Source organism: Wolffia australiana, chromosome 11 (assembly GCF_029677425.1).
Source record: "Wolffia australiana isolate 7733 chromosome 11, ASM2967742v1".
Taxonomy (NCBI): domain Eukaryota; kingdom Viridiplantae; phylum Streptophyta; class Magnoliopsida; order Alismatales; family Araceae; genus Wolffia; species Wolffia australiana.
In genome coordinates this window covers 14,973,875-14,989,084 of record NC_135845.1, presented here as the reverse complement: position 1 = coordinate 14,989,084, position 15,210 = coordinate 14,973,875, and the positions used below count along the sequence as shown (strand labels likewise).

The following is a 15,210-nucleotide window of genomic DNA, read 5'->3' as shown; positions in this document are numbered from 1 at the left end:
GAGAAGATAAAAGACCCCAGAAGATAAAATCATTGCTACTTAAAAGTGAAGCATCTAAGACTTTCAATAAACTACAAAATAGAGAAAAAAAAAGTTGGGCTTAACTAAAAATCAAAACTTTTGGTTTAGGGGGACTTCATGAAACTCTTATCTACTAGAGAAAACAACAAAAAACCAATAGATGGGGTAGGCAACAATCCAAACATCTAGCCAGACAAAAATAGAGAAGATAAAAGACCCCAGAAGATAAAATCATTGCTACTTAAAAGTGAAGCATCTAAGACTTTCAATAAACTACAAAATAGAGAAAAAAAAGTTGGGCTGAGCTAAAAATCAATATTTTTGGTGGAGGAAAATTCTGAAAACTCTTATCAAATAGAGAAAACAACAAAAAGACAATAGAGGGGGTGGGCAACAGTCCAAACATCATTTCTACTCAAAAATAAAAGTGAAGCATAAAAAACTATCAATAAACTACAAAATAAAATAAAAAAGTTGTGCTGAACTAAAAATCAAAACTTGTGGTGGGGAGAAAGCTTCTGGAAACTCTTATCTACTAGAGAAAACAACAAAAAAAAAACTATAGGGGGGGTGGGCAACAGCCCAAACATCTAGCCAGACAAAAAAAAATAGAGAAGAAAAAATCATTTCTACTTAAAAATAAAAGTGAAGCATATAAGAAAGACTTTCGATAAACTACAAAATAGAGAAAAAAAGTTGGGCCGAACTAAAAATCAAAACTTGTGGTGGGGGGAAAACTTCTGGAAACTCCCATCTACTAGAGAAAACTAGAGAAGAGAAAACTAGCACCCCAGAAGCAGTCAAAGCGAGCTAATGGGAGAAGAAAGGCAGGGAGGGAGGGTGGAGGAGGAGGTGAGGAGGGCAACGGCGGAGCAGGTGTGGAAGATGCTGGACTTCTGCGCCATAGACAAGATCATGCCGAGCGTGGCGTCAAGCGAGAGGGTGGAAGGGGTGGAAGGGGAGGTGGGCTGCGTGAGGCGCTGCGTGGGGAAGCCCGTTGACTTGGGCGGGGAAGAGGGGTTCGTGGCGGTGGCGGAGGAGAAGCTGGTGAGCATGGACAGGGAGGAGAGGAGGTTCGGGTACAGGGTGGGGGAGAACAATCTGGGGCTGAGGGGATACGAGGCGGAGATGAGGGTCGTGGAGGGAGGGGATGATGGGTGCAGGATCGAGTGGTCGTTTGAGGCGGAGTCGTATGGCAATTGGGGGAGCCGGGATGCGTTCCGGGAGAGCCTCGGGGAGGCTCTCCGGGGCATCGTGCAGAGGATCGAGGATGCTGTGGCCGCTGCTGCTGGGGAGGACTAGGTCTTCTCTTTCTCTCTCTCTCTCTATCTCTCTCTCTTTCTCTCTCTCTATCTCTCTCTCTCTCTCTCTCTCTCTCTCTCTCTTGATCTCTGTGCGTGTTTCTCTCTCGTTCTGCCTGTCTCTCGGGGGCTCTCTCTCTCTCTCTCCCTCTCTCTCTTTATCTCTTTCTCTCTTGATCTCTGTGCGTGTTTCTCTCTCGTTCTGCCTGTCTCTCGGGGGCTCTCTCTCTCTCTCTCCCTCTCTCTCTTTATCTCTTTCTCTCTTGATCTCTGTGCGTGTTTCTCTCTCGTTCTGCCTGTCTCTCGGGGGCTCTCTCTCTCTCTCTCTCTCTCTCTCTTTATCTCTTTCTCTCTTGATCTCTGTGTGTGTTTCTCTCTCGTTCTGCCTGTCTCTCGGGGGCTCTCTCTCTCTCTCTTTCTCTCTGTGTGTGTTTCTCTCTCGTTCTGCTTGTCTCTCGGGGGCTCTCTCTCTCTCTTCCTCTCTCTCTCTCCCTTTCTCTCTCTCTCGATCTCTGTGTGTGTTTCCCTCTCGTTCTGCCTTCTGTCTGGGGCTCTCTCTCTCTCTATATATCTCTCTCTCTCTCTTGATCTCTGTGTGTGCTTCTCTCTCGTTCTGCCTGTCTCTCTGGGGCTCTCTCTCTCTCTCTCTCTCTCTCTCTCTCTCTCTCTATCTCTCTCTCTCTCATGATCTCTATGTGTGCTTCTCTCTCGTTCTGCCTGTCTCTCTGGGGCTGTCTCTCTCTCTCTATCTGTGTTTCTCTCTCGTTCTGCCTGTCTCTCTGGAGCTCTCCGTATCTGTGTTTCTCTCTCATTATTAAATGAGATAATTGCCAAAATTCAATCCATAAAATTAACAAGGGCCATTGTTAACAAATGTTGCGTGTATATAACGGCTATGGAAATAGTATATTCCTACGTTTAGCTTCTCTTTTTTCATATGAAAGCCTGTCTCTCTGGGGCTGTCTCTCTCTCTCTCTCTCTATGTGTTTTCTCTCCCGTTCTGCCTGTCTTTCTGGGTCTCTCTCTCTCTGTTTCTGTCTCGTTCTGTGTCTCTCTGGGGCTGTCTCTCTCTCTCTCTATCTCTGTTTTCTCTCTCGTTCTGCCTGTCTCTCTGGGGCTTTCTGTCTCTCTCTCTCTCTGTCTCTCCAAGGCTCTTTTTCTGTCTCCATGGGTCTTTAAGGTTCTCTCTCTCTATAGCTCTCTTGAGCTCTGACTCTCTAGAGCTCACTCTTGCTCCTTCTCTTTAGGGTTCTCTCTAACCCTCCATCTCTCTAGGGCCCGCTCTCACTATCTGTATGCTTTCTCTCTCTCACTGTCTCTAGGGCTCTCTCTTTCGCTGTGTGTGTGTCTCTCTCTCTAGGTCTTTCTCTTTTGCTGTATGTGTGTCTCTCTCTCTAGGGCTTTCTCTCTCGTTCTGTGTGTCTGTGTCTCTCTAGTGCTCTCTCTCGCTCTGTATATTTCTCAATAAGGCTCTCTCTCTCGCTATCTGTCTCCATCTCTCTAGCCCTCTCTCTTACTCTGTGTGTCTCTCTTTCGCTCTGTCTCTCTCCCTAGGGCTCTCTCTCTCTATGGGGCTCTCTCCCTAATTATCTCTCTCCTATTATCTATCCCTCTCTAAATATATCGCACTATCTCTAAGTATCTTTAATCATCTTTCTCTATCTCAACCTCTCTAAATATATCGCACTATCTCTAAGTATCTTTTTCCATCTATCTCTATATTTCCCTCTCTAAATATATCTCACTATCTCCATGTATCTTTATTCATCTATCCCTCTCTCTAATTCTCTCTCTCAGGTTGCATCTTTCCCGTGGGCATCTGTGAGGCAACTTATACTCATCTCTCTCTCCAACAAGCTTCTCTCCCCTCTCTCCACTCGCCAGTGAGCATGTATCTATGGTTACTTAACAATTTACTGCTCTATAGTAATTATTTTCTTTTACTTCATTTTCACTTCCAGCCAACCATTCAAAGAAACGATACTAATTTCCATCAGAACATACTAAAAAAGCCATTTTCTCAGGTCACAGCACATACCTGTATATGTTCATATAAAATTGAGCCCATTCATCCCAAACATCACTATCCAGCAATATACTCGATTAAGCGATAATCCAGCCCAAAGTGCCGGCATAGAACCTTCTGCACATTTCAATCAAAATTTCGAAAAAATTATGATTCGTCAAATAAATAAATTGTAAGGAACCACATAAAATCGTATATTGAATGAACTTCTGGCATCACTGGAGGGATAAGAATGACATTCATGGACAGGATGGGACACATTTCGTCCCGTCCGACGTCCAGAGTAAGTTCAGGGACGAAGTATACAAAAACCGTATATATTAATACAAAAACCGTCCCGTCCAATCATACCAGGACGGTTTTTCATCCCGTCCAGTCCTCCCAGGACGAATTTTGTCCCGAAATTCATCCCGAACAAAAAAACCCATTTTATATTTTTAATATATTAATACATATTTTTCCAAGTTTTTAAGGGAAATATGGAGGAGAGAGAATGAAAATGGACATATTACAATTAATTCTGAGCGACATCAGTTTGCACGCGCGAAAAAATACAGGGACCTTAATGCAAATTGTCATAGAGAGGCCATGTGGCGAGATCTCAACCGTCGGATGTGAATCCAGCGGTCTTTCATCCACATCCATCCGTCCATTGTCCGAGACCTCCGGACGGATGGTTTTTTGTCCCACGGGACGAAAACCGTCCCGTCCAGTGGTCCCCAGGACAAATTTTTTTCCCGAAATTCGTCTGTACCCTCGGATAGGACGATTTTTTTGTCCCGGGACGAAAAAATTGTCCCGTCCACGTCCCTGAACTATATGGATAAGGAAGGCCGAGTGGGATCAAAGAAACTTGCAGACTGATCATTAAATATAGATACAAATAGGAGCAAAATTCTGATATCACCATAGAGATATAAAAGGTGAAACAGTTTTGAAGACCAACCTTGCTGAGAATAGATGAGTCATGGCCGCGTTGAGGAAGACGGGCTACCTCCACGCCATGTTCAAATAAAATGTATATTGGGAGACGTTGACCGCCGCCTAATGCACCTACTCAATTATTGGAAAAGAGAAATCATGGATGCTGGATTTGATTTTTCATTGAGTTATGCATTAATTTGTTACCTTCTAAGGAAATTCCAAATTTCTCCGCACAATTAGGGAAGTGCCCGAGATCTATGATCCCAAACGAGATGTTCTTGTTCGAGTATCTGCAAGCAGTAAGATTTTAGTGTTTTTTATGTCTGAAGAAGGTTGTATTTCAGTGTTTTTTATACAGAACAAATACAGAAAATACCCCTAAGAATCATGAAGAGAAGGCTCACGTGACAGAAAGCTCAGGAAGAAGGCGGCTTAAGCGAATGCATCTGGAAGAAATTTGAGACCGGAATTCCACCTGCATTCAGATTTTTGGGTTAAAAAATTATAGTTTTAAGATGATAGGCCTCACGAATTTTCAGTCTAAAATTTAGAGTTGAATATTTAGGGTTAAATATTCAACTTTTAAGACTTCGGATTTACTGCTGAAATTCGCAAAAGATGCATAGAAAATGGTATACACAAGTATTGAAGCATATATAGATAGAACTAACCAGCCAAAATCGTGAGGCGCCTGCTTCAGTTAACAAGGTTTCCAGTTGCAGAGGTGTTAGTTTACACGAATCACCTAGTAATAATCATGCAAAATTCATAAGCAAACATGTGCATGCATCAAAGTTAAAGAGTTTTGACCCAGCTAGATTCAAGGACAACCCCATACTGAAATAAAATAATTATAATTACTGATTAAAAAATAATATGATTAACGAGATACCTAGCTTGTCGCAGGCTGGCTGTTGTGCCACAGCAAATATTACTGCAAGAAAATTCAGACAAGAAAAAGGCAGAGTCAGAGAGTATCGTGAGAGAGTGAATGTACATGGTCAATTCTTGAGTGAATGTATGATAATGAATAAATTGCCATATTATTGAATAATCAGTACAATGCCATATTATTGAATAATCAGTACAATGCCATATTATTGAATAATCAGTACAATGCCATATTATTGAATAAATTGCCATATTATTGAATAATCAGTATATTATTGGCAAGAAAAGAGTTCCCAATAGAGGGATCCATGAGTAGATAGAGAGATGAGTGAGTGATGAGAGAGAAATCAGGAAAGAGAAAGATAGGTTGGAGAGCTAGGCCGCATCAGCCAGGCAACCCCCCTGAATCTGGAGCATTGCCCAGACCAGCCACTCAACTTTGCGAATTCAGGAAAGATTCTTCTTGAATGTCTTGGATGAGGAAACGTCATGAATAGGCCCATTCAAAGGGCCTCTTGCACCACACATGCCTCCTTCGAAAGGTATTTCTTACTCTTCTCAAGTAGTTCGTCAAATATAAAAAATAGCCAGGATTTAAGGAAGAGGAAGGGAAAGATGGGGCTTAGAAAATGATTTAATGAAATGGAAATCACGAAGCATATTTTATCAATGGACTGATAAAAGTTCCATCACAGACCTATAAAAGAGAATCCCTTAACAGGAAACATTGTCATCCAAACCATTGTGCAATATTTTTCTGGTACTGGACTGGTAGAAATATACACCAGAAGCAGCCCCCTGCTCTTCTCTCTGTACATTTTTTCTTCATCTCTCCTTTCTCTCACTTCTGTACTATATCGTCTTCCTCTTTGGACTAACCTCTTTGGAACTATTTCAGGGTATCTGGCAGAGCATATACACTGTATCACATCCATCTTTAGGAGAACAACTGTGAAGAATCAAGGTAAGATAACCCCTTGGCTCATCTCTTCATCTATCTACAACTTGTTCAAGACACCTTGACCATTTGGACGATTGCTTGAATCCGCGTGTTCACCTGATGAGATCAGCCAGCTCCCTTCAAATCCAATTCCTAGCTCCACTGATCAGTTCTCACCAAGACTTTGAATGATCCTTGTCCCTGAAATTGGCAAACCTTCACCTCGTCTTCAGGCGGTTTATCCCCACTATAAAGGCTGTGTCCTTCGTTTGGCCCTTCCATTTCTCCCTTCCTGGGACAAACCCTAATAAAGGCTTGTATTGGCGTGCAGCCAGATGTCAGATCACAATTGGAACATTCGTGTCAAACCCAACAGTGCACAATCTAATACCCATACGCCAGCAGAGATAAGCAAACTGGGTAAACGATAACATCAAATTGGTGAACTACTGATAGGGGACACACTTCATCTCCTGCAGCAGCTGAATTTGACTTTGATGTGATCCGATACACCCATTTCGAAATTGTACCCCATTAGGGGCATTTCCATCATTTCCCTTTGCTATATTTTCTTTTAATTATGGCACGATCATCCCTACTTCACTGCATTTCCTGGTGGCTTGCCCCTGGTTGATCCCTTACCCCTCTGTTCAGCCCCACCTCTATGACCATTCCTCTATGCCCCCTCCTAGACACAAACTTAAATCGAATATTGTATCAGACCCTCACGAGTCCTGAAAATGGATTGGGGAGCGGATCAGATCAGGTCAGTCCCCAATCGTAAATTACAATTGATCAGATGGTCCAGACTATGACCTGATCTGCCGCGCCAATCCATGATAGCTGTGACAGATCTGATCTGATGATGAGGATAGATCGTGATCAGATCAGTCAGACAGATCGATCCAGATGGTTAGATCGGACACTCAATAATAAACTTGAAAATAATCTGAGGTTGGACAGTGGCAGGAAGAGCCAGATAACAGAATGAGGATAGCAGGGAGGACATCGGCAGGAAGAGCCAGACAATAGCCTGAGGATAGCAAGGACAGTGGCGCAGACGGTAATTGGCAGTGCAAGAGGACAGGGGAAATGGTGGGGCAAGGGGTCTTTTACAATCATGCATGATCATAATTCTACCCCAGTTCTTTGCGAAATTATCTTCTGAATAATATAGGGTGAAGAGTCAAGCAAACGAGAACAGACAACTTAAAGTTTGAATAGTGCAATTAAGTTTGCTAGCAATTCAGACAGAATGATGATGCTAGCGCATCAGAAAAAGGAGAAACGTATATCATGATACTTTAGATGCTTTCAAATTCTTCATAGAATGTGTCGCATAGTGAACAATCAAGACTTTTCTCTACTGACTTTATTCTCAAAGTCTTCCATGTGTACTATTTATCAAGGGCGCTACGTTCTGCCACTTTAAGTAAATGCCTCTTGTGTCATTAAAATAAGTGAGAAAAGAGGACATATTTGTAGTTTTTCTTACAGACCTTTAACTAGAAGAGTTTATTATTATTATTTCTTCCCTCGGGGCCCTACTTTATTTCACGTTTAAAGGAAAAGATATGCTAAGGATTTTATCCTCTCTTGCAATTAAGAACAGACGCTGGATAGTATCCATGAATAATTGATGCAAACGCAGTGTATATCCAGGGCAGGGAAAGGAAACGAGGGGGAGGATAAGGAGAGATAAACGGCTAGGGGAAAGGAAGTTTCCAAGAGAGAGAGGGGGGAGGAAGGGATGGGGGGTCAGAGGAAAGTGAAGAGTTTAGGAGAGAATAGATGGAGGGAAGCTATTTTATGTAAGAGAAAGATGCAGAGGGAGATAACTGGGCCAGCTGACCTACACCAAACATGTCTGTCCCTAAAGGTACTCCAGCCGTTTTAGGACTATGGCTCCTATATTGGGCCAATAACATGGACCTAATGTGTTGGCCTAGAACGAGTCTAATCAATACTCCTTCAGCCCTTCTCTCTTTAATCTACTCTTATCTAATGGGTTTTCTCTCTCTTCCCAAGAGTTCTTCGGCCCTCCATTCTCTATCTAAGGATTCTCTGTCTCTTAGGGAGCACTCTTTAGGTCTTCTTCTCTCTCCCCTCAATCATGTCCCTTTCTTTCCCCCTATAAGCCCTCTCCTTGGTCCCCTTCCTTCTCTCCTATATCAACTGGGTTTGTATGTGGAAACAAATTATTTACAAGACAATGTAACATTTCTGATGACAACAATACCCCTTTATACGTGCTTGAATTAGGAACATACAGGTCGCAACAATTTAAAACCCGAGAAGGCTTCAATATTTAACATTATTATTCAAAGTTGGTCCATATAGAGATTTTTCTTCGAATCTAAAAAGTAGCATTTATTTCTTTTCTTCTCATATAAATTTTTAAACGACTTCCAAAGCACTCTGAAAAATAATGGCAGTCGACCAAAGCCAGTTATCCCAATGATCTAAGAAAAAAACGCTTTAAGAAAAATAAAGCTACCAAGAAATACCTAGAAACCCAATGAGGTAATAAATGGCCACGTTTTGATCAATAAGCAGTGCGAGTGCAAAAAGGAAAACCTGGGCAAACGAATGATATTAATCCGTGAGAATATGAAACGGAAAATATCAAGGAAATAGGAGAGATAACAAGTGATAGAAGTATTTTCTATAAAGTTTCATGGTCAAAGATATAACGGTAGGAAGGTGTATAGAGAAGTTTGGCATCTCCCCTATATAGTGTATGGGTCGGATGAACTAATAAGAGACGCATCTGCGACAAAAATTAAATGGAAAACCTTTCCATAGAATAGAAGATCTGCTAGATAAGCCTCCAGAGTTTCGCTTTTGACAGCCTGCAAAAGAATCACAATTAAAAACGTGTGTTACATGATGCCATTCTAAAAGCGTGAGTTAAAATAAGCCTCAGAACAACCCAAAGCAACAAGAACCAGATAGGATACACAACAACAATAGAATGCAGTATATATTTCAAAAAAAATGTGTTCATATTTCTGAAATTCTTCTCATCCGAAAACCGCAGACAGGTATTCGAACCACATCTTTGAATATAGGGTCATAAACTATCAACTAGATCAATTATCAGTGCTTCATCAGAGAACTTGGCTTATTACATGGCGCCAATTCACCATTTAGTCATGATTCAGAATGCTCTGATCTATAACTTGCCAATTCGAAGAAACACAGACGAAATTACACTACAAAGTAAAATCTGATACCTTCACGACAGCCAGCACAAGAAATGCGAGGACGGCCTGAATCTCCTGTCCGCAGGAAAACAGAGAAAAATTTCAGCAGGCCGATCACATTTTCCAGCTAAAGAATCAAGCACAACAAGAATCTAAGAAACTCACCCGACGAAGAAGAGAAAGATGATGCTCATTGGAAGACTGGATCTCGACCGCCGAGCTGCGCGCAGCAAAGTAAGTGAAAAAAGCAAGAAGATGAAACAGGTAGAACGGTTCTCTAATCAGCATATCTAGCCATGGCAGCGGATGTTGCTTCTTGATCACTCCTGTCGCCGAGGCCGCATCCATCGATCTTCGTTCTCGCTCGACAAGAACAGCAGGAGACCAAATTACCTGAATTCAAACATCGAATTGAATCTCGTAAATGAAATTTTCTTCAAGTTCGGCTATATATTGGAGTGGATAAGTCAGGTCAAGGTGTATAAAATATGACCACATTGACTAATCAATTTCAACTAATCAAATCTCCGGATAGATTATTAGATTAAACGCACTCTATTAAGAGATTTTATGCTCCACATCTCATCACTTTCAAGATTTATTTGTTTTAATTAATGAAGGTCAGAGTCAACAAGAATAAACATGAAAAACAGAAAAAAAAGCCTTGGAACTGTGGAAATCAAGTTTAGATTCTTCTAGATATTTAGTCTTCTGGATAAGTATAGATGTCTACATTGGTGTAGGTTGCTCTAAACTATTTTAGATGCTTCTACATTCCTCTATTTTCACTCCTTAGTAAATATTACCTCAATGGTACTTCTTTCATGTGTTTCAAATACTGCACATTGTCTAACAAGTTATGCGGAGTTCTTTTAATGGTTTCAGAGCATCAAAATTATCAGAGATACATAGATTATATACTTGTAGATTCTTACAAAATCTTACGAATTCCTCTAGATCTTCAAGATTATTCTGGAAACTTATATATGACCTAAATAGAACATTATAGCTGGATTCTCTAGAGTATTCCAGATTCATTGGAACGGAAAACAGAACGAAAGCATATCTTTATTATGTTATAATAAAGAGCACAGTAGGAGGCCAGTAATTTACTTTATACTTACAGCAATCCCAGGCTGTGATATAATGATCTGCAGACTCTATGACAATTGACAGACCAAAATGACATCAAAGTCCATCCTATCCCATCTTGTCTTACCTCGTCTTTCTTGAACCTTGTATCTAGATTATTTGTCTTCTTCTTCTTCTTCTTCTTTGTGGATTAAAGTAGGAGGGGAGAAGTGCCGCCCCATCTTTAATTTTCATTAATTTTTTACCATTTTCCTCTTTAGATAGGTCCATTTTGGGGCTACTCCTAATGCTTTAAGAGGGTTCAATGCCTTGGTAAAGAAGAATGTATTTGGTTCCCTCCTTTTGTCCTTTAATCTATCATTATTTCTCTAGGAGGAGCTTCTCTATTGCCACATATAACACTAAGTTAGACACCCTAGTTGACTGACTAGGGTCTGACACTCATTATTACGCCGTCATATTGATTGTGACCAGATTGGTATTTTCCGCATTAACTATAGCATCTTGGGATTTCTTTCAACAATGATCAGTATCACTCGTCTTTGGGAGAAGACGGGTGCTGGTCCTTCAAGTTCCGGAGATTACGCAGCCCTTTACAGGAATTTGAGTGCTCAGAGGGGGAGAAGGTTGGGCTCATCACGGGCCTATACTCCGGAACAAGCTGACCCTTCCTGTACATCAGCCCGCATGCATTACACAGAGTGTTCCTCCCCATCGGACCGTATCGCCACTGTGGCGTCCTCGTCGTCTTGCAGTGAAGGCATTTCTTACGATGACCCCCTCCCTCTGAGCTAGAAGCTTCGATAGAGCTTCGCTTGTACCCCAACAAAGATGACAATAATGATGATGACGACGGCGCCGACTGTGGGTCACGTGAGGCTTGGGAGATCACACGCGGCTCCTGCTTGACCCCACTACAGGGGGACTCTAGTACTGCAGACACCCATTCTAAATCAGCCACTATGTCGTCCTGCAGGGCAATTGGAAGTGATAAATGATCATGGAATGACATCGGATGACGGAATTGGACGGTGGGATCGTAGAAGGATGACGGAAGAGGATGACGGGACGGATGACGAATTGGAGTCGCGTGAGGCTTCGCTGGTCACGTGCCAGCTGATCGATTCGAGAGAAGATTTTCAAATTCTAATCCTAATTTTTAAAACTGAAATGCTAATTGGAGACCAGATTTTCAATTTGTTAATCCTAAATTTTTAAGTCATAGATGAAGGATCGTGGGAATGCGACGTTTATTAGGGTAAAGGTTATTAAATTCTAATTTTAAATTTTTATATCAAAAGTTCCAGATCGCGGGATGGCGAAGTTAATTCGAGACAAGATTTTGAAATACTGAATTTTTAAATCGGAAAGTCCGGACCGCGGGAACACGAAGTTACTCACAGGAAAGATTCTCAAATTCTAATCCGAAAATTTAAAATCTGAAACTCCGGATCGCGGGAACACGAAGTTAATCACAGAAAAGGTTCTCAAATTCTAATCCGAAAATTTAAAATCTGAAAAACTCCGGATCGCGGGAACGCGAAGTTAATACGATACAAGATTTTCAATTAATTCGAGACAAGATTTTCAAATTCCAGTCCAATTTTAAATCAGAAACTCCGGTTCGCGGTTGCGCGAAGGTAATCTGATACAAGATTTTCAAATTCTAATACTGAAATTTCTCACACCGGGCCAAGATTTTCAAATTCTAATACTAAAAGATTTCAAAACGGGACAAGATTTTGAAAATCGAAGTTATTGTTCGAATTGGAGCCGCCGGATAGCGGAAATGCAAGATCAGGAAACGGAGAAGGCGATTACCGGTACGCCGAAATTGTCGGAGAAGTGTGGATCGGCGGTGGAATGGCGAACATCGCTGGGGACGACGATCTTAGCTTCGGAATCCACCGGCGAGGAGCTGGTGTTGGCTGCCGCGGCGTCGCTGGCGAGTTCGTTTTCTCCGGTTAACCACTCGTCTACGTTGAAGAATTCCGGGGAAATCTCGCTCGGTGTCTTCTCTGCAGCCTTCTCCTGCTTCTTGCCGCCATGAACCATTGAAGCGGAAGAAGTTTTTCTAATTTTTTTTATTATTATTTTTCCTTGCAAGCTGACGAGAAGATAAAATAGAGACGTTAGAGACAGAATAAAAACAGTTATCAGGATTTGAAAAATCTTAAAAAACTGTTTTATGTAGTCTTTGTGTTCAATTTAAGTAGTCAATAAGGTATTTTCTTTTGAGATAATTGCCAAAATTCTATCCACAAAATTAATCAACCGGCACTGTTACCAAATGTTGGTTGTATATTATGGCTATGGAAATAGGATATTCCTCCATTTAGTTTATCTTTTTTCATATGACCACGTTTTGGTTTAGTTTTCTTTCTCGATATATCGAACCATTTTATATCGTCTCAATTAAAACTTTCTCATTCAATTCGACATATATATCCAAATTTACATCTCTACCTTTTTTACTTTAATGAGTGGGCCAGATATGAACCGATATACACTAAAGATTCTTAGGTAGTAGTTTATCATTATGGGTTTACTGAAGAATAAATTAAGTCATTTTACATAAAACACTTTGTAAAATTATCTTATGAAATAAAGGACAGGATAAAATCCTTCAATTAAAGTACATCAATTTTCTTTTTCAATTTCTAGCAATACTTGGCTCTTGAAAAACAAGTCTGATAAATAATTTTTTTGGTATTTAAAAGACACATCGAAACTCATTCATCCAATTAATTGCGATTGAAGTGAGTGGAATAAATAGGGTGTTTCTGTTCAATTTACCAGTTATTAGGATTCAACACAAGATTTTCACATTTGCTCTAGGATTTCCACTTCATTGAACTCGAATTTTATGGATTTCACATTTTCCATTTCATGTATTTCCACTGCCCACAATCCATGTTTGCGATGGGCAGATTTAAGTGGGGCCTACTGACGAACTCAAATTCGGATGCCATTTTTTAAAGTCGTCATAAATTAAAATCGCCTAAATCAAATAAATTTTTTCATTACAGAACTGTATTCAAAGATGCATAATAGGATCGAGGATGTCTCCAGATGGATGGATCCTTAAAAGATTGATCGAATATTTGGGTTAGGATTTAGAATAATTGTGACAATAAGATAACTTAGTTATATATTAAAACAATAGAAGGGATAAAGTGATAATAATGAAGATAGTGAAAGGGTAGAAGATAAGCAGTAAGTAGAAGTAACTAATGAAAGCACACTAGAATTTAAGATGATTTATAAATAACAATACATAATAGGTAGTGTTAGAGAGATGTAGGAAAAGGGAGAGGTAATTTAGTTATTTATATCATTATTAGGAGTAATATTTTTATAGATATCAGACGTAGTGAGTAAATGGGAGAGTGAAATAGTATCTTCTACTAAGAATAGTGTTATAATGATGGAAGAGAGTAAGATAGATGGTACAATAATTAGTTCTAAATTTTAATTAAAATTTATGAGTAATCAGCTAGAGAGATTAATAAGATACTATTCTAAGTAGAAGATATCATTTGTAGTATTATTATTTCTCTCAACTGATATTTAGATTCTATGTATGATATGATAGGTAGATCTATAAATTAACGATATATTAGATTTTCTCTATCTCATCAAGATAACAAACTTTCTCTCTTCTTGAGTAGAGCTTCTCTCTCTTTTGATTTGCAGTTTTGGCTCGTAACTTTTTCACCTGATCTCTGATCATCCTTTAACCAATTTAATTGAATTTTTAGGCTAGAAACTATAGGATCTGACTCAAAAAACGTAGCCACCGGATCATTATAGTTCCTGCTTGGGCAGATCGAAGATTTAAGATTTTTTCTCACACAAATTTTGCCATTTTTGTACATATCTCCCGCGCCCAATATCAGGTCATACTCAAACCAATATTATTGGATTCATAAGGTAAAATCTATTATATTTGACTATAAAAATATAGCAAACCGATACGTATAGCTCTTGTTTAGGCAGGTTGAAAGTTTAGGTTTTTTCTCTCGCAAATTTTGCCATTTTTGCACCTTTCCCTCCCATACTCATACCACGCCCAAATAATTTATGCTATATTTTTTAGGGTAGAAATATATCGGATTCAACTCCAAAGATGTCGCAAATGGATCAAGAAAAGCTCCTGTTTGTGCAGATTAAACCCTAAGCTAATTTCCTATTTTGATATCATTTTAAACACTTATCTTCATTGTCGCAGTAGTTCATCATGGCCCACAATCCATGTGGGCCATGACATTGGCCGACACCCAATCCGGCCTTTCTGAGATGTCAAATACGTAGGACAGCCCATTTGTTAGCCACACTGTCCTTGAAGCGATGTACCAGCATACATTTGATGTGTCTGACATACAAAATGGATGTACCAGCATACATCACTTAGGAAGTGGCTACTAGCCAGTACATATCTCCTCTCCTCCCTATTGCACAGTTGACTTGAAAATTTATTTACAAGAGAGGTGCTCAGCTCTTGCACCTACTACTGTTTGTCACTACCACGTTGCATCCGACACTATCTACCACATGCCTACTATTGCTACCACTCTCCTATAGCTGCCTCTACATCCTTTACACGGCTCATTGCATGTCTACCAACAGTTCCAATTGATGAACTCAAATTTAGGGTGTTAATCTTTCATTGAAATTTTAGTTAATAAAAAGATATATAAACCTTTACTTGTAAAATGATTTAAATAGTTAGTGATGAGAAATGGTCATCTCCACAAGGAACATTTATATTAGGGTTTAAGTACGCTTAAATGATGATTCAAGAGGATG

General features: G+C 40.1%; 3 protein-coding genes across 3 annotated transcripts; 1 reads left to right on the top strand and 2 right to left on the bottom strand.

Moving 5' to 3' along the window:
- Window positions 1-757: 757 nt before the first annotated feature.
- LOC144709155 (lachrymatory-factor synthase-like) lies at window positions 758-3,270 on the top strand. The gene is made up of 2 exons (XM_078582580.1): window positions 758-1,323; window positions 3,120-3,270. The coding sequence occupies exon 1, from the start codon at window positions 835-837 to the stop codon at window positions 1,321-1,323; it is 489 nt and encodes a 162-aa protein (XP_078438706.1). The 5' UTR covers window positions 758-834; the 3' UTR covers window positions 3,120-3,270.
- A 20-nt stretch (window positions 3,271-3,290) lies between these two features.
- On the bottom strand, window positions 3,291-9,745 carry LOC144709154 (Thioredoxin superfamily protein). Its single transcript, XM_078582579.1, has 10 exons — window positions 9,475-9,745; window positions 9,340-9,384; window positions 8,899-8,955; window positions 8,611-8,680; window positions 5,165-5,206; window positions 4,944-5,017; window positions 4,677-4,747; window positions 4,477-4,562; window positions 4,295-4,401; window positions 3,291-3,465 (listed from the first exon to the last, which is right to left on the bottom strand). The coding sequence occupies exons 1-10, from the start codon at window positions 9,655-9,657 to the stop codon at window positions 3,406-3,408; spliced, it is 795 nt and encodes a 264-aa protein (XP_078438705.1). The 5' UTR covers window positions 9,658-9,745; the 3' UTR covers window positions 3,291-3,405.
- A 938-nt stretch (window positions 9,746-10,683) lies between these two features.
- Window positions 10,684-12,460, bottom strand: LOC144709723 (GATA transcription factor 4-like). Its single transcript, XM_078583346.1, has 2 exons — window positions 12,223-12,460; window positions 10,684-11,371 (listed from the first exon to the last, which is right to left on the bottom strand). Exons 1-2 carry the CDS (start codon window positions 12,454-12,456, stop codon window positions 10,934-10,936), a joined length of 672 nt encoding a protein of 223 aa, XP_078439472.1. The 5' UTR covers window positions 12,457-12,460; the 3' UTR covers window positions 10,684-10,933.
- Between the last annotated feature and the right edge of the window lie 2,750 nt (window positions 12,461-15,210).